Source organism: Stenella coeruleoalba (genome assembly GCF_951394435.1).
Source record: "Stenella coeruleoalba genome assembly, chromosome: 21".
In the NCBI taxonomy this organism is placed as follows: domain Eukaryota; kingdom Metazoa; phylum Chordata; class Mammalia; order Artiodactyla; family Delphinidae; genus Stenella; species Stenella coeruleoalba.
In genome coordinates, this window is record NC_137167.1 from 12,974,025 (window position 1) to 13,000,557 (window position 26,533).

At 48.6% G+C, this 26,533-nt stretch overlaps 1 protein-coding gene across 4 annotated transcripts in view; it reads right to left on the reverse strand.

Moving 5' to 3' along the window:
- RBPMS (RNA binding protein, mRNA processing factor) overlaps window positions 1–26,533 on the reverse strand; it is a 187,341-nt gene that overhangs the window by 17,058 nt on the left and 143,750 nt on the right. For 2 of the 4 annotated variants that reach the window (XM_079909028.1, XM_079909027.1), the window contains 2 exons: window positions 9,787–9,914; window positions 6,870–7,095 (listed from right to left, as the gene is read on the reverse strand). In XM_079909028.1, the coding sequence (XP_079765154.1) occupies window positions 6,964–7,095; window positions 9,787–9,914 (260 nt within the window). In that variant the 3' untranslated portion in view covers window positions 6,870–6,963. Of the gene's footprint in view, window positions 1–6,869; window positions 7,096–9,786; window positions 9,915–26,533 lie in introns of those variants that run through there. The other 2 variants (XM_079909030.1, XM_079909029.1) reach the window with 1 other exon arrangement.

The window sequence follows — 26,533 nt, forward strand, 5'->3', positions numbered from 1 at the left end:
ACCTTGTATGCAATTCCAGGGGCCTCAGAAATCCCTGCAGGAGCCTCTAACATCATTCCTACGATCCAAGCTAACACTGATCTTTACTCTGTGCCAGAGACTGCGAAGCACATCACAGAAACTGTGACATATAAATGAATAAGCAACACAGAAGACGCTGGGACCCTTCCCCCAGAGCTTCATAACGCCGACAGTTATTACTGTCACGATTCACCATCCAGGGCCCACACTGGGATGCCACCATGACACTTCTGCAGGAACGCTGCTCTCAAATGCAGTGGCCCTGCAAGGGTAACACTGAAGTCTCCATCACCTCAGCCTCGTACCAGCTCCTGTGACTGGGGATAGACTGGTGACAGACAGGAGGGCCGCCAGAAAAAGAAATGACTCAGAGCAAAGATAAAGTGGAGTGCTAGAGAGAGGAGAAGGAACCCAGAGATCATTTCCATCCTCTTCCATTTGTAGATGAGGAAACTAAGGCCCAGAGGATTAAAATACATAAACTTCATGTCCCCAGTAGTGTTGCCAAGGACAGGAAACCCTGACTGGGCTCCAGGGTGGGAGCCCTGCCTGAGGCACTGGCCCCCGTACAGTGGTTTGTGGGGAGCACAGTGTAAAGTACCGAAAGGGTCATCCTCTGCACTGTACTATCCCCGAGTAGTGATGACTCCCATCGTCCCACATGCCTTTGGAAACAGTCATGAGAGGTGCTTACCAGGCAGCTGGCTCAACTCACGGCAACTACCATTAACAGATACCCCTTGGTTTAGCAATGTTCTTCTCTGTGGAATAAAGGGACAAGTCTAGACCAGTGGTTCTCAAGAGTGTGGTCCCTTGACCCCCAGCATCACCTGGGACATATATCAGAGATGCAGAAACGGCAGGGGTAGGGCCCAAGCACCTGCATTTAACAAGTCCTCCAGGAGATGATGACGCATATGTATGCTCCAGTTTGAGAGACACTGTGCTTGAACAGGTTTCCAAAAGTGTGTCCAGAAGAAGTGAGATGCTCTGCAGTCAAGTACATTTGAGAGAAAAATGCACAGTCTCAGCAGATTCTAGATACACGTTAGCACATCAAAGGCTCTCAGAAGTTTAAACAAACCTGTTTGACCTGATTTCATCCTGGGTTTCTCAAGTTTATCTGATCACGGAATCTTTTGAATTACATAGAAGTGCTGAGAAACGCTGGCCTGGAAGGCCCCTTCCAGTGGTGACATATGGTGGATCCAGGAGGCTGAGGCACGCTGACACAGCACCCGAGTTCCCAGCTCTTAACAAAACTAATCAGGGCTGGAAGACGATCACCAGACCAGCTGGTACCCTGGATGTCTAATCTATCGGGAGCAGTGAAGATCTTCTTACCTTTCCTAAGGCAGGTGCTGTACCTGAATGCAGATTTCCCAGCACCACAGTCAGAACGAAGCTTCCTCTCCTTTTTAAGGCATGGATATTCTTAGGCAGGTTTCCACCACTGTCCCCAAGAAGGAGCCCTGAATACCCTGCCAGGGCCTTCCCAGCATTGAGCCATTGGCCGCCAGCCACTCACACAGTTTAATTATAAGCAACTCTGCCCCACTGACTCCCAGCTCTAAGGATCCGCTCTTACGCAGCATCACCAAATAAAGCATGTCAGGGCCCACGGCAAACTTCGTTGCAGGCTGCCAGGCTGAGGAGAGGCTGCCAAGGCAGAAGCACACTCTGGTCCAAGAAACTCCAAACTCGCCACATAGACTGGAGTGGTAATTGCAATACAAAAGAGATGACCCTCTTTATGGGACCAATTATAGGGTTCTTTCAAGTAGCAATCCTCCATTTCTAATAAAGCATTCACCCACCCAAGCTGGAAGAACACGTTCCAGGAATTCCTCTGCTTCATGAAATGAGGCCCGTGAAGATCGCCCTCTAAAGGGACATCCGCACCCACCGGTCCCCTCTGCCCCCTCACGCTCTTTCTTAAGACAAGGAGGACACGAAATGCCATCAGCATTCTTTACGCTACTTGTTTAGCCCCTAATACTCCTTGCCTAGGGCAATTAAACAAGTCGCCAACACCTAGACAAAATGTCAAGGTTTACAGGAACCGGGTTCAAAGGTTTAAGTTTGCCATCTGACCCACCCGGAGAGCCGGGGAGAAGGCCACGCCCCAGCCCAACCCCGTGACCCCGCCTGATCTCCCAGTCTGAATGGTGGGACGGTGCTGAGGTCTGAGCCCAGGCAGCGACAAGGTCTAGACCTCAAAGGCAAGGTCCTAGGCCTGTGAGTACCTCCCGCTAAGAGCAATCAAGGCTGGGCTTAATTAAACATAAGCCTTCAGGGTTAATTTTCTCTCTTGGGCTTTCAGACTCTTTCCCCATCTGTCCCAAGCACAAACCAGGCTCTTGCTTCCAAACAGGCAGGTGAAATGCGCTCAGACATCCCAGAAATTCACTCAAGACGCCACTCGGGTCGAGGGCACCCAAGCATGTAACACCCTGTGTCAGATCAAGTCCACAGTGGTTGCTTGTCATCTATTTTTAATTTTGTCAGACTGTTGATTTTTAACTCTGTTTGCTCTCAAGGGCCATTAGAGAGCTCCAGGAGCCGAGCTCGGTGAAGCGAGAAGCACTTCGTGGCAGAGTGGATGAGTCTTGAGGTTGGGTTGTCCCACTTTGCCATCCAAGTTCTGGCCTTGCCCGCTGGCAGCACAAATCTTGAATAAAACATGATCCCATTTGGAGCTGATTTTCCTTTTTACCCCTGTCACAATTGGTTTTCTTCACGGAGTTCACTTTCTTTTTACGGAGGCTACATTTTACATTTCCAAAGTTTCTCTGTAGCCTGGGTTTTGTTTCCGAAGCAGTTAGAATTCACGTGCTTTCAGATGGTATCTGGGTGACTATTCCCACCAAGGAGGCCAAACACCCGGGTGGACGGCCAGCTGACCCCACCTGAGCCTCCCCTCCGCTCACACCACAGCGACAGGCTGCCCTCCTGGCCCGGCCCCAGCTGCTTTTCTTCTTTACCGAAGAGTGAAGCCTGGACCCTTAGGTTTCTGCTGGCGGGGTACCAGTCCTGAATCCCTGCAGCCTACCTGCTTCTTAAGCTACAGAGGTGCTCTGGAGCCTCCGGGTCACGCCTGAAGTTCTGACCCCCACCCCCCCAAAAAAAGAAAGAAAAAGAAATGAAAGAGCTACTTTAACAGTAATTACTCTATGCCAAGCGCTTTACTCTTTCCCTCAAAATAACTCTAGAGAACAAGTGTTCATTCTTCCTACTTATAGATGAGGAAACTGAGGCTCAGGGAGGTTACAAACAAACAAACAAGCTTGCTTAAAATCCCAAAGTTAGCAGAACGGATGGAAATTGTCATTAAAATTCGACCTGCTGGATTTTAAACACTGAGGCCCCTATTAATTACATGCCAGGCCCTCGGCACATCCCGCTGTCTGGGCGGACGGCTCAGCAGTGAGGAATCCCGAAGGGGAGGCAGGCTCACAGACAGCACTTACAGGGGAGACTCACTGAGACTCGGGGACGGGCTCTCCCTGCTCGTGAGGTCGGGGAGAACACACAGCATCTAGGGAGCGTAGCTTTACAGGAGCAAACGGAACACGCTGAAGAAACCTGGAAAACACAGCGCACCAAACGAAGGCAATGCTGCTGCCGCCCCCCCAGTCAGGAAAGCCGCCCAGTATGGGGAAGGCTGGGCCTCAGCGGCGTAGCAGCAGCTCCGGCCAAAGGAACAACTAGACCCCACAACTCTGGAAGAATGGTTCTGCACTGCTTCTGGGAGGCCAGCGAGGACGGGGTCAAGGTTTGTGTCGCTGCTCTATTGAAAGGATCCTTAGTTCTTCAAATACCAGACAGCAAGAGGAGGGGAGGGGAGGGACGGATGGGACAGAGAGGGTAAAAAGGGACAGAGAATTTGCTTGGCCAGGAGTTGGCCCCCCTGGGGGTTGGTTCAGCCACGGGATTACGACGAGAATAATCTCCCCGAGACACAAAATGGAACCCCATCGCCTGGAAATGAGGCCGGGCAGAACCCCAGCGGAAGGACTGTAGGAAGAATGAGCTAGAAAGCCCAGCGACGAACAGACCGGGTGACCAGCAGCTGGAGAGTTCAGGGACAACAGCTCTGAGTGAAGCAACACACACGAACCACTTGGTCTCTCTGGGAATCCAGCTGTTTCCCACTCTTGATCTATTTCCTGTCAGGGACAGGTTTTCTTCCGACAGGCGTGTCCGGGCCTGGCTGTAGGGACTTCCTCCGGGGACAAGTTCTCCCAGTGCTGACACAAGCTGCAGAGACCACACCGCTGGACGCAGGGCAGGTGCCGTTGCTCGGTGACGTCGGTGGCTGTCGTTCGATGCCTCATCTTGCTCGTCTATTCCTCATTCACCCTTTCCAGCCTCTGGTCTTTCATTTGGCTGCAGCCCTGAGGACCCTGCGGCCCCATGAGTGTCAAGACGTGCTCGATGTCCTCAGTGTTGGAACTAGCACAGCTTCGTGGGTAGCCAGTCCTGGGCTTTCTTCTCCTTGAAGATTCAAATGCTCCTTAAAAGGCTAACGCTTGCTAAGCCCTTCCTGTGCGCCAGGCACCCTGTTAAGTGCTTTAACACGAGGGACGATTAGCCCCACTTCAGGTTGAGGAGCTTGTTCAGGGGAGGTCGTGTCAATGGCAGCGCCTGTACCTGACCGGGTAGCCCCAGCAGGGGCCAGGCCTCGAGGGGCAGGCAGAGGAAGAGGCCCCCCCTGGCAGGGGGGGAGGGGCTGGGAGAAGAAAGGGGGGCCCTGTGCTCCCTGGAGGCTGGCGCTGGGAGCACCGTGCCTGCCCCGCCTGCCTTCAGGCTCTTATGGGAGTTAGGCCAGATGCTCCTAGGTGACCAGAAAGCCAAACAAAACAGGGAACTAGACAAGGCTGGTGCATGCAGGAGACGGAACACCAAGCAGCGGTTTCTCCCCACCCTCTGACCTTCACGGAGCTGCAGGTTTAGAGAGAAAAGTAAATGTCAGAGGATTAACAGTTTCATTTATGGCTGAAAACAGTTCAAAGCCTTGAGCTGAACGGCCTCAAAGTCAGCGCTGCGGTCCTTGGAAGCCGTGGTCTCTGTGCCGGCCGCAAGCCCCGGGCTGCAGGCAAGACAGTACACAATACCCGTTTGGGAAGGCCGGGCCTCCAGAATGAGGACGTCCGGGTTGAGCGTGGACGCCGCGCGGGAGGCGCACAAGCACGGCGCGCAACTCCTGCCCCCGCCCTGCCCTCCGACAGGCTGGCCGTCTGGTGAGGGGCTCAAGCTGCCTCCCGTGGGCTCTGTTCACGGGCCCGCCCCTGCAGCATCGGCTACTGCCTTCTGAACAGGAGGGAGAAGCTGAGAAATCAAAGTCCTTCCCACACGCGCCTGGGTGGGAAGCACGGCCGCCCTGCCGCCGGGGCTGTGCTCCACCGAGTCCGCACTCACGCCCGCCCTGTTCCCTGCACCCTCGACACGCTACCTCTCACTGGCTCCGTACTTAAATCAGACTGACGCCGGCCAGGACCTCCTTCTTCCTCTCAGTATTCGCTATGGGACGCAGGGACAGAGGAGATGCCTAATGAGATGTGCTTTAAAGAGAAGTTCACACACGCAGTTCTTAAACGCTGCACAGTCAACACCTGGCCGGGGGTCCCGCAGTCAGGCCACCCACACACCATCCTAGGCTTCTCTCTCCTCCACGATCTCGCTTCCCTATCTGCCTGTGTCTTCTCCCCCATGGTTCATTCTGGTATTTGTTTTAGGTTTAGCCTTTAAATTTTTTCCAGTGTGTCACAAGGGACCTCCCTAAGGGCACGTCTTGCCCCGGGAAGTCCGTGGTATGATTTCAAAACCTTTTGTTTATGTGCAGGTGATGCGTTCCAGTTACAAGCTGCACAGCAGCCCTGGGAGAAGGTCTGCTGTTCCTCAGGGCCATTGAGGCCTCTGAGGAAGAGATGGGCAGTCAGGACTTGCTCTCTCAGTCCCACTTACCTGCAAAAGTTTCAGGCCCAACAGTATGATGCTGGTCAAGTGAAATAGTATTGTTTCTAGAGTGTCGTGAGGACAGTGCATTTTACTGGCTTTCTCTCAATCCCAGCAGCAACAAGACTAAAAGCAAAAATGAACCCAGACTTAAAAAGCTGAGATTGTGTGACTAGGAGGTGAGAGGAACTGTCTGGACCTTCTCTTCGGAGCATAACTTTCCTAAAAGTCATGAATGAAACCTTCCTCTGCTGTTCACTGTGACTCACATAATATATTTAATAAACTTCAAATACCAGTGACGGTGAAAGCAAGCAGGATGATCATTTCTTACAATGTTAACCATCTTCTTAGAAATCGGATGCTCTTAGAAATAGATGTTCTTTCATCCCTAAAAGTAAAAAGGCAGTACTGAAGCTTACAGTCCGATTACGTTATCCAATAATTCTTTAAAAAATGGGATTTGATGTCACATAAGCATCTTCAATTTAGAGATGGAGGTACACGACCACAGATGGAAACTGGGCAGAAGTAGAAATATGACGCAACTCCTTTTCGATGACAATTTCTGTCTCTCCTGGGTCCTCCTTCTGGATCACACAGACTGAAAACACTTCTACCCTCGTTGAAGCGAGATCTCCTGGCAGATGTGACACATGGATGCTAGAATGAGAATCTTCCAATATGCAGCTCTTGAGGGTTCAGGAGCCCAAGAAGATACGAGCAGCAGTGAGGCCTCGGCTCTGGACCAAGTCTCCCTGGGATGCTGAGTCCTTCTCGCATATAATGTATACTGAGTGTCACGGGCCCAGCTCTCCCAAAATCTGAGATAACATCTTAGCTCCAAAATCGCATCAGCATGAAAACAAAACGCTGCAGTCTACTTGAGATCGTTTTTTCTCTAATTAAAATTTTTATTGAAATCTCAAATGTTACCAAGAAATAGTTTTTGCAAAAGGGGGAAGAAAGAGCTAACAAGCAAATTCAACATGGGAGCTCCCTCTGCTGGTCTGCAGGAGGTTGATATGTTACAAACACATTCCCAGAGACAAATCTAATTTGCTGGAGAAGTGGACAAAAGACAGGTGTGTTGGGCTTTGCCTCAGGAGAGAAACACTAGAAGAAAAAAAAAATCCACGTCTCAAAACAGAGCACAACATCACTAAGAAAAGCAAAATTATTTAAAAGCTGATCTTCAAAGACATAATACGCTTTCCGAAACAAAAATGGAATTAGCCACTAAGAGGACGCTCCATTTTGGTCTCCCCTCTGCTCTACCTCCAGTTAATAAAAATGCTCTCAGGCCCTCTGGGTGAAGGTTAAGTTCTGATTCCCTCGTCTCTGTCTCCAAGTCTCTTCTTACAGGCTTCCCATCTAGTTACAGGAGAAAGATCCAAGGAGTCACTGGAGCAAGGCCTTTCCAAAATTCCATCAAAGAATTAGTCTTTGGTGAGCCAGCACTGAGGTGTGGAAAGAGCTGGGAGTCAGGCGAGCTGGCTCTGCTCATGGCAGAGCGCTTGCGACTCTGGACAGCTCTCTCCTCTTCTCCAGTCTGTTTCCTCATCTGTAAAATGGGTCAGACCAGCTGATCTGTCAAGCCTCTCCCAGTTCATTCTACGATTCTCACACCGGACAAAGACATTTAAATGACCGTATTTGTTCATCAGTCTTTAGGATACAGAACCCAAGCTTGCACTGGGAATGACCCCAAACAAGAAGTGGGGTTGAGCACAAGGACCTCACTGGTATCAGAAGAGAGTCCCACCAACCGTAGGACTGATGTGGCGGCACCAGGTGGATTCCTGGCTGGGAGAGCCTCGAGGTCAGGGAAGAGCTCACGGGGAAGGTGCCACCCTGGGCGATACATCCCAGTAAAGCATAACGGTTGAGTCCATGTAATCTTGGCACTGTCTCTCCTCATCCTTTCTCACAATGGCCTGGGCTTTCTGATCTCTTAAGACTTTTTACCCTCCTTCTCCCACCGTATTCCCCAGAATGACTTCTGATTTCATCCGTTCTATGAATGAAGCAAGGGCAAATTACCCAGACATCATGGCCCAAAGCCGCCATTCGCAGCCCTTTCTGGCCACTGTCAACTCCTGCTTTTCCAGGACAGTGGCGAAAGGCTTTGGTGCCGATTAACCAAAGCCGTGGGCATTTAGAAGACTAGGCAAACTTGGCACCATTTCATGGTATTATTAACATTTGCCTCAGTCGTCAATTGACCTGTATCTAGGCAGCACAGGAAGAGGTGGGTCACATGTCCCCAGATGGCAGGGGTGGGCCACAAACACAGGGGACTTTCTGAGTTGCTCCACGGCATCTACAAAATAATCTAAGGTCACTACGAGCATTCTGATAACTCAGCAGAAGGTATCAGCCCGTTTCCTTTCCCTCTGCCCTCCCCCGCTACCTGCCGCTGCAAGGGTGACCAAGCACTGACACGGACAAGGGTGGAAAACGCAACAGGGAAGGGAAAGCAGAAAGCACAGCGAATCCGGAAACTGGGTCATCAGTCTCGGAAGAACCCCCGTTACTTTGTTTTCGGTGCCAAACACTCTCCCCACCACCACCTTTCTCCTCACTACCTGTACTCCTTTCTACCCCCTTCTTCCAACACAAAGGGTGATCACTTCCGAGGCCCAGGTACCCAGGCCTTCTCTTTATAGTCTGCCTGCACGGTCCCTGGGAGGCTGGGCTGTCCGTGCACATACGGAGCATCAACAACTCAGCTGAGAGAGGATGGAAGGAGGTCCAGCTGAGAACACTCCCGACCCCATGGCCTGCCTGGGAGACCCTCGCTGGGGCCGCGTATAGGTGTCTTGCACAACACAGTAAGTTGTGTACAACATAAGACTTTTAATTATTTCATCCAGCCTGGTACACAAACACTAAGCAAAACAAACAAAAACCCCACCTGTTCAGGCTGGTAACTTTTTAAAAACAGGCTTTCCTGCTTTTAGAGGAGTTACACATGCAGTAAGACAAATGAGAGTTATATTCTTTCTATCTTATTTGTTATAATTGATCATCACGCTGAATCCTAACCTTGATTACTACTACTGGCACTAAAAGCAAAGCTAAGAGAAACATCGTTTCCAAGGGAAGAGAAAGGGTTGGTAGGTAGACTAATCTTTGTGAAGAAACAGCGGAGTTTGTTCATAAAGCCCAGGCTATTTTAACTAAGAAAGAAAGCTGGTCAGAAGAGATACCTCTACCTTGACCTATAATTACATTTAAGACACTATACTGTACCTCCTTTTCTACAGGGTCTCTTAAAAATGGAAAAAAGGAACCCTTAATCTCTTCTTTAACATATGTATCATAGCACATAACCTTCCTCCGGGAAGCTCCCAGCTTGCTCCTTCGTCCCTAGAGCTCCCAGAACACAAGAGAAGAGACCTCAGCACACAGGAGCACACGCAGACAGGTAGCTCTTATAACAAGCGCACGCCTTCCTCTGCAGCCCTTCCCCACGGCAAGGCACACACATCTCTGCTCCCGTGACACCCTCTAGCTGGCTGGGGAGGTGACCTGGGCCCAGTCTCTCGTGTGTGATATGAGGGTGAGATCATTAAGGAAGAGAGAGGTGTTTTTGGGGCAAACATCAGGCAGTGGGTGATATCATTGCTGTCAGACGGTCCTCGGAAGTCCTGGAGGAGTGTCAGCTTGATTCAGAGGGGATCAGTAATCTCTTGAAGGCGGATCTGTTAGCTGGATAGGGGTTAGTTGTATGGTGTGCCCTGGGGAACCAGGTTTGAAAGGGCTGCTGGTGGAGTGAAGTCGTGGCCGATGGGTATGAATTACCTGGGCATGCAGTGAGGCGGGGTAGGTGAAAGCAGGAGGTAGAGCAGGCGCTAGCTCCGCTGGGTACAGAGGGTACGGGGCCCACACTTCAGGGCTACTGGGGTAAAGTGCAGGCACTGTGAGCTCATCTGCAAGAAAAGAATAAGGGAAGAGTTAGTGGTTACCAAACAGCTGGCTTCAAATCAGAAACAAAACACCCAGTGTAGCCCCGAGCCCCAATCAATGTCAGAAGTCAAGTCGCTCTCATTCTTTCAATAACCTGTTGGCTCCGGTCCCCCCAAACACTAAGCAAGAGAATGGTAAATACAAAATGGACAAAAAAAAGCAAGAAATCTGCTTCCTGTCTGGCCTGCTGAGATCTCAGGCCCGGGCTCCACCCTGGACACTCTGATGTCTTTCCAACTGTAGCTCGGGGGAACCCACGAACAGTGGGGACTTCCTGCACCAAACAGCAAACGGGGTCCTCCGAGGAAAAGAGGAAGAAAGAACTAGGAGGCGATCTCCCATGAAGACTCACTGCAGAGCCTTTGGGAGAACGGCGACAGACCAGAAGCACGGGAGGACTTTCCTGTGAATCAGCATAATTACTACTGACAAGTATCAGGATCACCAAACGGTTTCTGTTTAGAAGCACAAGGCCAGACACTGTGCCTATAGGGCACGTAAGGTGTTAAAAGTTCAGAGAATGGAAGTGCAAAGCCTGGGGTATGCCGATTAAAGTTAAGCCCCACAAAAATCCAAATAAGGACGTTCACAATTGCTGTTTACACAGATTTTATTTTCTAGGGGAAAAAAGATGAGTCATGTTGCCAACTGACTGGTCTAAAGGGACCTCGTGGACCTCCGATTCCACTCAGGTCAAGCTGCAGTTTGCCGGGTTGAAGGGCAAGTACCAGGCCTCAGCATGGATCAGGAAGCAACCCATTAAAGTAACAGCAAACACACAGGGGAGCGTCTCAGCAAAGGCAAAAATAACCTCAGTCAATAGTTCTGGATCTGGAACCTGTGAAGCGGCCATCTCAATACGTGCTTTTATCACCTGTCAAAGTCTGACATCAAGTAGGCCCGGATGCCCCCCCAGGGCCACCGAGGAAGTCAGGAAAAGGTGACCCGGCGAAGCCATCAGTGCCCGTGCCATTCAGGACGTCCCACAAGGGTACAGTGCACGCGACCCAAGGTCAAGAGGGTCCCTTCACTCCCTCCCACCATCTAAAGCCAGCGCAGGCCTGCATTGTAGGTCTCCCCCATCTCCCCCAATTCTGACCCCGGGCAGGGTTTTCAGCGTGGGAAGGGGGTTAGACACAGAAAACCGCTTTGCTGAGTGTGACGTGGGGACTGCTCTACAGAACCAGCGGAAGGCAGCTGAGGCCGTGTGCGCGTCTGCACCAGCGGACAGGGTGTGCGCATGGCTCCTGCGTTCAAGAGCTTCCAACAGGCTGAGAGACGGTCCAGAGCTGACCAATCAGGACGCGTCAGGGGGCAGCCGGGGATGCCCGCAAGGTGGGGTTATATATGTGGCCGCCCCGACTCCCTCTCTCAACAAGGCAGTTGAAACGACCTCAAGACTTGGTGATGGGAACACAGATGGCCTGTCTATCTAGGCTGGGAAGCCTAGGCCAAAAGAGCAGACTAATAGTAATTATCTGAAGAGGAGAATACTAGCACCATAGCCCTCTTTAAAGTGATCAGGTCTATACCACCTACTTCCAGTTCTAGGGTGTGTAGGTGTCTGCAGTTTCTGTAAGGAAATTCCTTACAGAGGGGTTAAGACAACGCTTCACAGACCCCCATGTTTCCTGTCGTGATGAGACCACATGATGTCCATTAGAGCAACAACTCTTGTGAGAGCCCAGCTCGTGGAAACCAAATAGCCCCAGAACCAATGCCTCAGATTTTATTTTAAACAAACAACCATTCTCAGGAATGGCAAGCTATTACTGTTGCTGTTATTGTTATTTCAGCTACCATGCTATTTTAAGACACTGAGTCTTTTTTTTTTTAAAGGCAAGAGTCTCAAGACCCAGGACACACTAATTTCTCAGCCCACGCTTGTCCAGCCCCACTGTGACGGCAGAAGTCTATCAACCAGCATCAGAGGGGCTGTGCCTGGCCTGCAGCCTGACGGGCTAAAGGTGAGGCTGGCTGCAGGGCACCCTGGGGCTTCCTTTAGAAAGGTTTTCAAATGTGTGTCTTTTAAGATATCTGATCCTAAAGAGACAGTCTGGGTTTCAATCTCAGCCAGATGGAATTTACGATTTCCATACATTTCCACATTTTACCCTAAAGCATGACTTCACACTGGGCCTATACAGATGCTTGGAGACAACTCACTGATTGATATTTGCATAAAACCTAGCCCAGCGGAACGGGGTGGGGGTGGGGGCTGCTTCCAAACCCTCTAAACCCAAAGTTGCAGAGTCATAAATAGTATAGAGTCAGGTAGCGAAGCAGAGGCCTAAAAGAGACTAGGGCAAATGCACACGGGATAAATCCCTTCCTCCATCTCCTCTCGGGATGGATCTGGAGTTACGGTCCGGAGGAGGATGCACTCAAAATATGTCAGCGGTGATGCTCTGTGTCGCTGAGAACGGGGAGAGCACGGCAGGGAGGGGGTTCCCGACGACACCTTCTGCGGGCAGGAGCCAGGTCTCACTCAAGTCTGCACCCCTGGGCCAGCTCTGACCCCGGCATTTAGCCTGCAGTGCTGCTTGTTGTCCTGAATAGTCCCTGACAGAAAATTCTACAAGTTGTTTAAAGATACACCACTGTTTTCTTTGTTAAAGGAACTGAGGGAACATCCATAGGAACTAGATCTAAAATTTCTCAGTCCTTGCAGTATTTGTCATATCCACCAGAAAAAAAAAAAAATGGAGCAAAGGCAGAGGCTCAAACAAGAGCAAGTGCTTTGGAGCAAGAATCTTCAAAGTGAAAAATAAAAGCGATGGAACCTTTCTTCAAACGTGTTTCCCAGAAACTCTTGTTTACTAAGAGTGCAGCAGTTTGGGTTGACTTGCTGGTGGTCGTGGGGATGGCTGGAGGACCTCCACCCCTGTTGAGTCCCCAGAAAGTACACCAGGGTTCCGGAGAAAACAGCTTGAAAACCGCTCCTGCAGCTGCTGTCACCCAGGGACCGGTTTTTAAAGTAAGCTCCTCTTCAAAATCTCGGAAGTCTGAATTCATTCCTGTAGCTCCTGGAAGCCCAGCTGAGAGAGGACGGGCAGGTGGGCAATGAGTAGCCAGAGAGGGGTGGGGAAGAAAGAAGGAACAAGGAAACACCTGGGAGGGAACGAAATAGGCTCTCTTGACGAACTTCAGTGGCCAAGGTACCCTGAGCCCCTGGAGGGCCCGGGGGGGAGCTTGAGAGAGCTTTAATGGCCCCGCAAACTGAGGTGTTGATAAATCTGACCCAAGCCGTACAGCGGGTAAGATAACAGGAGGAAAGGTAAACAACCCAGGTGGAGCTATTCACTCCCTCCCCCATGTCCCCAAGCCATAGCTTCCCATCAGCACTGCAGCTCCCGCAGGTGGCTCCCTGGACCAGCAGGAACAGCAGCAGGGGGCACGGGGGGAATGCAAATTCTCTGCTCACCCCAGACCTACTAAACCAGAAGTTCTGCCCTCCAGGTGATTCCGATGCACGCCTAAGTATGAGAACCACTGCTATCTTCCTACTTGTCTTTCTTATTCTATTATTAGCCGCTTGAGTAAAGTGTTAGGCATTTTGCTTTCAAAGTGCCCTGGATAGTACCTGTTACACAGTATCTGTTGAATACATGGATGAAACACTCCAGGAGAGAAAATGCAAATGACAGCGATAATCCTGGACTTGTTTTGGGAGTGAAACTGGAGGGTCAAAGCAGACCCAGCCCGACATCCCTCGCTTGGCTCAGGGCCACCCACGAGTGACAGAACCGCACAGGCACAGCAGAGGCAGCCGGCCCCGGTCAGGATCACACCGGTGGGAGAGCAGCCCTCATGGACGCCTGCATTTCACCATGCGGCTGCAGACTCCCCGAAACGGCACACGCTCTCCTTTGATGGAAGAGGGCAGTGAGCTGCACAAGCTTTCAGCATCAGTATGCTCTTTTTTGTTGCTAATGTGGGCTTGAGAAAATTACAGCAGCTAGAGACAGGTTTTCCACAGCCCAAGCCCTTTGTACGACTCCCGGGTGGAAGGAGAGACGCCAGCGCCGCTCAGGTGGGCTTCACCTTCCGGAGCCTGCTCTGACTTAACAGGACGGGAAGGCTGAAAAAAGAAGATAAGTTTGCCGCCCTAGGCCCATTGGGATGAACTGGAGTCGGGGAGGGGGTTAAGGTCCCCTAACAAAAGAGGCTCTTGACCACCCAGAGTGAGCCAGGCCCCAGGGAGCAGAAAGAGATCAGAAGCCCAGGGCTTTTGTCTGGGCCTAATCTGACCCTCCTGAGAGGCTGGGTCAATCCTTTCCCTAGGCGCCAGATCTGGCTACATCCTTTTCTCCTTTGGCACCTCTGAGGATAACGTTGTTGAGGGCTCACAATATACATCTGAATAGGCCTTTTTCTTAGCATAAGAGTATGCAACCGGGAGAGTTCAAACTGAATTCTAACCAACAAAGACTAGAAACGTCCCCAATTCCAACCTCCAATCCCTTTGAAAAGAAAGAACTGCAAAGTCTGATGAATGTTTAAACCGAAAGAGCTCATGAAGATCACCTAGCCTGCCTTTTCATCTGGGTGAGGAAACAAGGATGCAGACAGGCGAGGCTTCCAGTCTAAGGTCACATTGAAACGGATAAAGATGAATGACTCTTAGAGACAACTGAGATAAAGAGGAACAAGGAGACTCTTTAATGGAGCGACCTTAGGATAGCTGCGAACACACGGCCCAAGAACTTTTAAGTCAGTATTTACTTTGTCTCTTGGATATTTCTATTTGGAAATATTCCACGGCAATCTCGTGCTCAACATGTCCCAAACAAAACACACTCCCTCCAGTGGCCTGTCTTCCTTGGTTCCAGATTTCAGTAAAAGACGCTGCTTAGTTGCCCAAGCCAGGGTGACCTGGAAGTCACCCCACCTTCCCTCACATTCGATCTTTCACCAAGGTCCTATTGAATCTATCCTATCATCACTGTGATCCTAACTCCCATCACTGGATTACCGAAAAGGGCCTCCTGGGCCGCCACACTGCACCTGGGTCAACGTTAAAAATACACAATTTAGTAATGTCACTCTCCTGCTTAAATAACCTATGATTTCTCTTTGCTCTCTGGACAGGATGTGACCATAGCCTAGAAGACCCCGCATGATCTTGCCATCACCACCCACCTCTCCAGCCCGGCTCTCACCTGGTCTTCCCTCCCGGTCTAGGATCCATCAGCCATTGTCCTGGCTTGACCATACATGGTTCCCTTCCCACTTCTAGGTCTAGTACACTCTTTCTCCCTCTGCTGGGAGTGTTCTTTCCTTTCCCCTGGCTTAACTCTTATGCATTCTTCAAAGGATTCCACTTAGATGTCACTTCCCCGGGGGTGGAGGTGAGGTGAGGTGAGGCTGGCCTTCTGGGGAGCAATCGGTACCCTCTGCTCTGCTGCATTCTGCATCTTCCAGGGCTCTAAGTGCTCACTCTTTGCTTACCCTGGTGCCTACCACCAGAAAGTATCAAGAAGTCAACCATTTGCTCATACTTGATAAAACGAATGGAGAAAAAAAAAATACCTTGTCCTTCAGGAGGAAATGAACAAATTCTAGGTTCATTCAATTCCATGTGGGAGAGAAATAGGTACTGAAAGAGGATGAATGTGAGAGCATGCCAATGCTACTTTTTAAAGAAGATTACATTTCAATCCTGTTTTGTTTTTTTTTTGCGGTACGCGGGCCGCTCACTGCTGTGGCCTCTCCTGTTGCGGAGCACAGGCTCCGGGCGCACAGGCTCAGCGGCCATGGCTCACGGACCCAGCCGCTCCGCGGCATGTGGGATCCTCCCGGACTGGGGCACGAACCCGTGTCCCCTACATTGGCAGGCGGACTCTCAACCACTGCGCCACCAGGGAAGCCCCTCAATCCTGTTTTAATAACGCCTATTTTCATACTTTTTATACACAGCTGCTGAGTGCTTGTACGTCATTATTCCGGATCCTCATTAAAAGCTCTGGAAAAAGGGGCAGGAATGGCTGTCTCATTTTAATGATGAGAAAAGATCTATCCAAGGTCTCATAGTGTCTGAACTGGGATTAGAATCCAGGTCTCATGTCTCATGGTTCAGGCTCCCCGTCACATACCATCCTGTCCTCCCTGACATGGGGATGTCCCCACTACTGGTGGTGGTGACAGGCCCCTGGAGAGCAGGTGGTCTTCACCTCTAGCTTTTAGCATACTCGGTTTACTAGAACAAACTCAGGGACAGAGTCCTCCAGGAGAGCTTGCCTGAGAGATGAAGAATTTGGCCAGAAAAAACAGCAGTCATGACACAGAAGACCCAAGATTGATGAAAAATTCCAAAGAAAAATAAATCAAGGCTTCTGTGAAGCAATCAACTCCTACTCACATACCTCTGCAAGTAGTTGATCCAAGTTTGTTAAGTAAACCCTTGAAACACCAGCCTTAAGAGGCCCACTCTTTTGAGGACTACCCCGTTAGGACGTGCTCTTCTGGTGTGAGGCCTAAAAATATAGCACATTCCCCATTTCTGTGGCAGAACAAAGTGCACACAGCTCCTGCAGAGGTTTGAACGGTGTCCCCCCCAAAATTCACATCTGCCCAGAACCTCAGAATGTAACTTTTTGAAAAGAGAAATTTTGGAAATGTAATTATTTAAGGATCTCAAGATGAAATCATCCTAGACTGGGGGGTCGGGTAAATCCAATGACTGATGTCCCTATAAGAAGAGGAGAGGGGAATTCTCTGGTGGTCCAGTGGTTAGGACTCTGCACTGTTACTGCCAAGGGCCCCGGTTCGATCCATGGTCGGGGAACTAAGATCCCACAAGCCACGCAACGGGGGAAGAAGAGGAGAGGACATAGAGAAGAAGGTGAGGTGAAGATGGAGACAGAGGTTGGAATGATATATCTACAAGCCAAGGAACGCCAAGGACTGCCGGCACCACCAGAGGTTAGGAGAGAGGCATGGGGCGGTTTCTCTCTCAGAGCCTCTATAAGGAACCAACGCTGAGGATGCCTTGATTTCAGACTCCTGTCCTCCTAAACTGAGAGAATATATTTCTGTTGTTTTCAGCCACCCAATTGCTGGGAATTTGTTGTCACAGCCCTTTCGGTTCCCACAAAAGGTCACATACTTCATTAGCTCTCCAAGAAGGTAAGTGTAGGGGAAGAATCTAAAGATTTGGTGAACGTAGAGAATGGACTTGAGGACACGGGGAGGGGGAAAGGTAAGCTGGGACGAAGTGAGAGAGTGGCACTGACATATATACACTACCAAATGTAAAACAGCTAGCTAGTGGGAAGCAGCCGCATAGCACAGGGAGATCAGCTCGTGCTTTGTGACCACCTAGAGGGATGGGATAGGGAGGGTGGGAGGGAGATGCAAGAGGGAGGGGATATGGGGATATATGTATACATATAGCTGATTCATTTTGTCATAAAGCAGAAACTAACACACCATTGTAAAGCAATTATACTCCAGTAAAGATGTTTTAAAAAAAAAAGATTCGGCGAAAATCTCAAAGGATGTGTTCAGCACCACTCAGCGCAAATCACGACTGTCGTTTTTGTGCTCTGCACCGGGAACCAGCCGTACGAAGTGCAGGAGACGCCAGGAGAAATCAAGTCTGTGTTCAGTCCTCTTCCACGCTACCTGTTCTTTAATCCCGTCCTGGGCCACTTTCTTCGCTTCAATTACTAATTCTGTTTAGGATAATTCATACATCTACAGCTTTGATTTCCACTCCAACGTAGACATCCTAAACACATCCAAGTCAACTCATACAAAAATGCACTCACAAATCAATTCCTCTTCTTACCTCCCCACATCCCTTTATCCCATTCATTCAGGTCCAAAGCCTCCTTCATTTCCCATATCCAAATCACTGCCAAGTGCTAATACAATAAAGGATAACAGCAGTAGTAAAGTAGCTAACGTTTACGGAGCATACCTTATATGCCACACACTGCGCTAATGACCCTTGTGGAAGGTACTAACACCAGCCCCTTTACATTATGAGGAAAGAGACGCACACAGGTTCAATACCTAGCCCACTGGCTCACAGCAACCGACAGAACCAGGGCGTGGATCAAAGTCATCTCCGTCCAGAATCCAGACCCTTCACTTCTCTGCCTCTCCACACTGATGACATTCCCTCTGTGCCTTTCACACTATCTTTTCCCTTCCATCCCTACTTCTACCACCCCAATGGCACGTTCCCACCTGGACTTCTAAACCGCCTTCCTAATAACTTCCGCTATCTCTCCACTCACATTTTTCTCTCGTAACACACATTCCTAGAGCAACCCTTGAAACCTGCAGGCAAACCCAGACCAACAAAATATGCCAAGGAAATTCCAGAAGCAAGCTGGTCTTTACTCAGCTGGCCCAGAGTCACCTCCCCCCCAGTTAATGATATTCTGCCATGCCTCCAAGCAGTCACTGCTCTCAAGGTCCTGTTCCTTCCTTACTGTGCAGCTGGCCCCATGCCAAAATACCTTCCAACCCATGGTTTTAAAAGGATCTGACTCTTGATCTGAGAGCTGAAGGGAACCCAGAGAATAATAAACTGGAAGAAAACTGTTCCTCTGGGGACCTGACTGAAGTCACCACTGTTATCTACGCTTGCTCATCACAATGGGGCATTTTCATAGCTCTTCCTTCCTGAGACCTGCAACCGCAGGGTTGAGGGTCACCCAGAGCTTCCCCAGGCAATTCCCTTCCCAGACACGGCAACTGAACTTCGAGGTTCTCTCTCTGAGAGATGGTCGTTAAGAAACTGACTGCAATCAAATCTGGATGTTTCACAGGAGGAGACATTGGTTTCATATTATATAAACCACATAAAAACATTCGCCCAGCCCCACTCTGCTAGAGACCTAGGTAAGCTTCATGAGGGTAGAATACTCTCACGTATTCACTACTAGCTATTCCCTACTAGTGAACACTACTAGCTATATTCACTAATATGCCCTTTCACAGTGTCTGGAGCAAAGGAGACACTCAATAAATATTCCCTGAAGGAATAAACCCTCCCTTTTACACAGCACACCCCCTTCTTCCTCTTTTCCAGTCCAGAACTGCACTGTCAGTTAAGATGTTTCTTCTGCCTCTTTTGCTGCCCAAAGAGCCTTTTCCATCTGTGGTAGGTAATTTAATTACAAAGGGATTTCAGAAGTGTACATAAGAGTGGCTGTGTGGCCATCTATGGGACTAGTCACATAACAAATGGTCATAATAAGGATATTTATACAGTGCATACTTTGTGCAAAATACTTCTCAGACTTTAACCTATTTATTCGCCAGAACATCCTTATGAGGACTGCTGTGATTACTCTGAGTCACAAAAGCAGGATGCTACCTAAGGGCTTGGAGATGAAGTGACAGGCCCAAGGCCACGCAACCGGGGGGAGTGGAGCCACGATCTGATTACAAGCAGTGCGGCTCCAGAGCTCAGGCTCTTACCCACTGTTAAGATGGTGGTTTATTCTACCCAAACCGTAAAGCTTAACTTCCTAAGTTAGAAAAGACAGGTCACCACCTTCAAAAACAAACAAAACACTACTTTAGGGCAGTTTAGGCAGATGAATAACACATGAGGTTATTTTGAGACCATGACAATTCTGCTCTGTTTCTCTGGCACTGATGATATGTAATGAATACTTAATTTGTTAAATTTATAATAAAAAGAAAAGCATATTCATAAGGTAATTTTGACATGAGTTTTACAAAACTAGTTGGAGACATACTATGTATATATAAACACTAAGTAAGGGCGAAAGAAGACACGAGAAATTACAGGTTTGGATCACAGAGATGGCAGATGAGAAATGTCAACAACTTGTGCTTGACTGAGAATATTGGCGGGAGTAGAAAGGAAGGAAAATAAATTTCTTCCTCCATTTAAAAAACATTTAAGGGGCTTCCCTGGTGGCGCAGTGGTTGAGAGTCCGCCTGCCGATGCAGGGGACGCGGGTTCGTGCCCCGGTCCGGGAAGATCCCACATGTCACGGAGCGGCTGGGCCCGTGAGCCATGGCCGCTGAGCCTGCGCTCCGCAACGGGGGAGGCCACAACAGTGAGAGGCCCGCGTACAGCAAAAAAAAAAAAAGAAAATATCAGTCTAACTCTGCACAGGCAGCGCTTCCGGGCAAAAAGGTAGAAACTTTAATAACTTGTCAGTTTTCAAGAGACTGCAGCTGACTTAGGGAACTGATAAAGCAAAACCTCAAAATACACCTTCAAGTACAGATAACACAAATCCACACACATACAATAGCACGCTGGCCTCTGGGGCGCGTGAGGAAATTTCTGAATGAAGCTGTGTGTCTGAGCTGAGCCCCTGCTCTCATCCCTTCCCTTCTCCTGCTCTATGAGCTCAGCAGCCCTACCCAGCCCCCACCCACGCTTTTGGTTCCCCATCTATGTTCACGGGCTGGCCCTGGGCTATTTGCCCTTGATTTATCCACAGGGAATGTTGAGAATATTCACAAGCCATGGGCAGAGCATGATATCCCGGCTGCACAGATGAGAGGTGGGTGTGGGCCGCGCTGGTAAAACCCATGTCATCCCTGCTTCCTCCTTCTCTGGTTTTCTCTCGTGTCAGATCAATCCTAGTCTGCAGTTTGCTATCTTGAAAATAATTCTGAGTTAAATATGCATGGCTATGTCAAAAAGTCCCAAGCATACTTTCTAGTACTCAAGAAAATATATCCAATCTTTTGGGAAAAAAATATGACACTAGCTTATGCTAACATTGTGTTTCTCAAGGGGCCTTTCCGATCACTGACAAGGTACAGCCCACAGACTAAAACACAAATGATAAAGACCTACTGAAGTAAAATGTCATCATCTCTAGAGATAAACAGATAGAAATTTTATAGTTTCTCAGGTGATACTATAATCTGGGCTCCTAGAAATTCAAGTTCAAATTGCAATTATATATGGGAACATATGTATATGTATAGCTGATTCACTTTGTTATAAAGCAGAAACTAAGACTCCATTGTAAAGCAATTATACTCTAATAAAGATGTAAATAAAATAATAAAATAAGATAGATAACCAACAAGGATCTACTGTATAGCACAGGGAACTCTGCCCAATATTCTATAATAACCTAAATGGGAAAATAATTTGAATAAGAATAGATACATGTATATGTATAACTGAATCCCTTTGCTGTACACCTGAACCGAACACAACACTGTTCATCAACTATGCTCCAATATAAAATAAAAATTAAAAAAAAATTAATATTATAAAATTGAACACATCAACTGACTTAGAGGGAACTGTGTGTATCATTTATCACCTTCCTGACTGAGGTGGCTTGGGCACTCGACTACTACCACCACCACCCCTCCTGACTGTCAAAGCCCAGGCGCTACGGCAGCCGAATCGCAGGTGTGGTAAGTGCCATCAAAGCCCCGACGTGAACATGCTTTCCCAAACTGTTCCTGCTCCAGCCTCTGAATGGTACTTGGAAACTGAGGATGACACGAAAGAGTAAGGCCATCTATCCCTCACGGCATTGTCTTGATCATCACTTCATAGTATTCTAAAGTGAACCAAATGCCCGAAATATCACTAGCACTGTCTTTACTTAGTATCCGTACCTCAGCACCACAATGCTGATGGATATAGCCAAGGCTGCTTCAACATTTCTCTGTGCTGAGGTGTTTTAACATTTCTTCCAGGAGGCTAGACATCAATGACTTAAATATGAAAAGCCTCATACCGCCAATTACTGTGAACTGTGAAAAACCTATTGGAACAAAGCCATCAGAACGCTCAGAACTTCCTGTCCGTGGGTAACAAAGTTGAGAGCACGCAGAAAACTCAGAAAGTTGCTTTCCTGTTCCGTCTTCTCTAAACTTGCCTTCCTTGATTCATCCAGTTTTATAATCTAGTGACCTCAGAGTAAAACTTCTGTAAACAAAACTCCCCTTCCAGAAACCTCTGTTGCAAGAACTGCTTTCCTTGGTCCCTCTGTGCTCTCAGAGGTGACACAGGTCCCACATTACCACTGAAGCACAGTCCCCCCTGCACACTCTAGGACGGTGCTGAGTAAAATCTTTTCTAAGAGGCTTGAACCACGAGCCCACAAGCTGGATGAAATAATTGAGCAGCGTCCAGTTAATAACAACAGACTAAACTAGTTCTTTCTTTTTTTTTTGCGGTTCACGGGCCTCTCACTGTTGTGGCCTCTCCCGTTGCGGAGCACAGCCTCCGGAAGCACAGGCTCAGCGGCCGTGGCGCACAGGCCCAGCCGCTCCGCGGCATGTGGGATCTTCCCGGACCGGGGCACGAACCCGTGTCCCCTGCATCGGCAGGCGGACTCTCAACCACTGCACCACCAGGGAAGCCCTAAACTAGTTCTTAAATACAGTTCAGGGCCAGCATGAATGAACAAAGCCCACAGGATGCAACAATGTCAATTTAGTCAGGGCTACTTTCTCTCAAATTTCAGGATGGCAGGCTGTTAAGAGGATGCGATTGGTCATCTGGAAAGTGCTGGCAGAGCTGTAAACACTCCGGGGAGTCAGCAAATGCTGACTGAAAAGGACTGGACAAGAGAAGAACAAATGACCTTCTTGGATCAGTATCACACATGACATAATTCCAGAAATGCGGGGAGAGGTGACTCAATACGTTTCACCTGAAAGTCAAACTAGTGTTTCTCCTCTTCAAGTCTTAGCTGTAAACGTTGCTAGCTGTGCAATCTTGGACAGTTTATCGAATTTCTCGGAGCCTCAGTTTCCTCAGAGAAAAATACAGGCTATCACATAAGTTCATTACAAAAAGGAACTGAGAGCTCGAGACGCGTACAGTAAGTGCACTGCATCGTGCACAGTGTTACGTAACAACAGCAACAACTACTGACGCTGATATAGGAAAGGAGGTGAGGACACAAGCTGGGGGTGTAAACAATGTCTCTGCTATAGGAACTCTATCCTATTTACAAGAAAACTCCTTGGTTTGTCAAATTGTCTGGGGCCGTAGCTGCTGGTTGGAGGCAGTGGTGCACTGGAATGTGTGCCCTCAGCCACTTTTCATGTGTCTTCCTCATTCTTTTGTGCCCCATACATACTGTTCAGCTCTTTTTACCAGGAATAAGCTGATGATCACTAGAGGATACAGCTTTGTTAACTACATGGCATTCACTTTTTTATTTTTGAAACAACACTGCTCTTTCTTAATAGCACAAGGCTTCCTTTAAAAGTCGTCTCACTGCCCTTCAGCTTCTCTAAGAGAATCTGATCTGCTCAAAGGTCCACTTAATCTCATAAATAAAAGTGGCCAAGTGGGCTTCCCTGGTGGCGCAGTGGTTGAGAGTCCGCCTGCCGATGCAGGGGACACGGGTTCGTGCCCCGGTCCGGGAAGATCCCACATGCCGCGGAGCGGCTGGGCCCGTGAGCCATGGCCACTGAGCCTGCACGTCCGGAGCCTGTGCTCTGCGGTGGGAGAGGCCACAGCAGTGAGGGGCCCGCGTACCGCAAAAAAAAAAAAAAAAGTGGCCAAGTACCTTTGGCAACTGTGATCTACAGCTCCCCGGTCACCCAATTCCACCTGCTACAACAGGACTAAGTTACAACAGCAGCTCTAGGAGTAGATGCACCTCAGCCCCTGACTGGCCAGACTGTATTTTCCCGTTTTTCTCCATCTCTATGCCTCATAAAAATCAGAAAGATTTAAGCACAAAGTTTAAGAACAACCATAACAAAAAGCCTAGATCTTAATTGTGCAGGAGGTTAACAGTCGCACTGTTGACTTTGCAGTAAGACAAACAGTAAAAACTTGGCAAGCACTACTGTATACTATCCCCCCTCCTCCACTCATTCCTGAAGACTGGACTCATTCTTGGGATGTGAATGACAGGAAGAGTTCATCTGAGAGAACAGGGCATCCTAACCTGGTCAGAAGCCCTGAAATACCAAAAGAGAACTGGAGGGGTTAGGCTAACTGAGCTTCTTCATTTGAGGGGAAAAGTAACTCTATCTCCTGAGGATCTCAGGTCTGTGATGACCAGATTACCTTCAAACTCTGAAAGGTTGCTTGTTAGTGTAAATCTTTTCCAGTTTTACGCTGATACACAAAACCAGGGAAACATGAGAGGGTCAGCAGGAAGGCTGGCTACGGCGTGACTCCTGAGCCTTGGTGGGCAATCCAGGCAGGAGGAGTGGGGAGTCTGTGGGCTTGCTTCACCTCTTCAGAGTCAGATACCAGAGCACCTTAACAGTAGAAAGGACAAGCCCGAAGCCATCCCAGTGCCAGTGAGATCGCTCACAAACCTAGAACTGGCAGCTGGTTAAGCATTATGAAGCAGGTCATATGAGGTTTGTTTTGCTTCTTTGTAATTGAGGGGGAGGACCTTAATGTTCAAATCTAGAGTCTGGTTAAATAACTATAAAACGGCATATTATTATAGCCACTGAAAACGATGTGATAAATCTGCATTTATAGATACGGAAAAATGTTAACAGAACACTCAGTGAAAAAGAAAACAGGTTACAGAACAACATGGACAGTATAATCTCCTTAATAGCGCACACATACATGCTTTGCATGAGGAATTGGCACACTTCTTTGGTTAGCGGTCCAGGATTTGAGCTACTCATTAGCTATGTGACCTGGGGTAAGTGAGTAACTTCTTTAAGGCCAAACTTCCTCATCTGAAAATTTTTAAAACGAAAGAAGGGGAAGAGAAGGGGGAGGGGGCCACCTGTTCTCATAGGCTGTCAGGAGAATTGCATGAGATATGTAACGGATTTAGAAAACTCCTTGCGAATATAACACCTATTCACTGATATTATTGTTATTATCTCTGGATAGTGGATTTTGCAAATTCTTAATTTTATACTTGTTAAATTTTATACAGAAGAAAAATATCTAAACCCCAGCAAATGACCCATTTAAAAAACTACTCAAGAAATAAGAAGGGGGCTTCCCTGTTGGCGCAGTGGTTAAGAACCCGCCGGCCAATGCAGGGCACACGGGTTCGAGCCCTGGCCTGGGAGGATCCCACATGCCGCAGGGCAGCTGGGCCCGTGCGCCACAACTACTGAGCCTGCGTTCTAGAGCTCGTGTGCCACAACTACTGAAGCCCACGCGCCTAGAGCCTGAGAAGCCCGCGCACCGCAATGAAGAGTAGCCCCTGCTCGCTGCAACCAGAGAAAGGCCTCGCGCAGCAACGAAGACCCAACTCAACCAAAAATAAAAAAAGTTAAAAAAAAAGAAATAAGAGGGGATATATGTATAACTGATTCACTTTTGCTGTACACCTGAAACGAACACAGCCTTGTAAATCATCTATACATCAATAAAAATTAAAAACAAACAAACAAGCAAACACAGCTACTAGGTATTATGTGTCTCAAAATAACCTTGAAGGGCAGGTATTACTGCTTCTACCTTAGAGACTGAGAAAACTCAGGGTGAGAGAAGCTGAGAAACTGGTCCTTGTTCCCACAGCTGACACGTGACAGACCTGTAGTTCAGAAACCAAATCTGCCTGACTCTTGTAAATACTACTGGAAAAAGCTGGTGCAATGCAGAGTTCGCTGCAACAAGGTATGATGCCCAGGGCTGAAGACAATTTTTTAAAGTATCTTTATGGACAGTATTGTAACTATGATGAAAATGAAGCAAGCAAAGGGACTGCTGACTATTCTTCTCAACCTCTCTATCTCCTTCTCAGAGCTAAACCCACCCAGTTCCTTCATCCTTTTCGCTTAGCAACTCCTCTTTCCAATCTTTCAATCATTTGCTTTGTGCTGGATCCCCTCCAAATTTTTCTCTTCTCAAACAGTGCTGAGGCCCAGCGTGGGATGCAGAGGCTGGGAACAAACTGGTAAACAAATCATAAAGCCCACGGCACATACTGTGCGGGGCTTGGATGGTAAAATATGAAAAGACTAGGCTGTGAATGTAACCAACGGCCGCAGGCCAGCTAGGGGGTGACAGGACAGTAGTTTACAAATGTTTCACAGACAGAAAGGACTGTTTGGAGAGTTGTCTCTGGACCTTTCATGAGAATTGATGAAAAGAGAGGAGAATGGGAAGTTTAGCTCAGAGACCTGTAGAATTAGTGGTTGGGGGATGAACAACTTCATCCAGAGTGAGGCTGGGAGCCCCAGAAGAGGCCTCTTAGGGCAGCTGTGAGACCACAGCTAGAGCCAGGCTTCCATGGTGTGGAGACTTCACACCAGCTCGCAGAACCGTTCCATCTGTTAATTCCTCTGTCCCTGCTGCAAACATAGAGCGAGAAGCTGGCCTGAGGGTTTACAATAATTTATCTCAAGGTTTTGTTGGAAAAGTTACTTTTTCCCACACTCAGAATATCTTTAGATGAGAATCAGGTCCAAAGGGGCAAATGGTGCTGGAAATAAATAGAGGTGGGGGGAGTACTGGGAAAGTTTCTTGAGAGCATGTGTCAGAAAAACAGGCTAACATGCCCTTTTTAGGATGGAGCCACAGAGCGTTATCTGAATCATCACCCTGGCACTTTTGATGATGCATTTTAAATCATTATGCTTAATTTGGGGAGATGAGAAAGTACCGAACACAAAGCTACCTCCTTCAAAACCTAATGCTGAGTAATTACCCTTT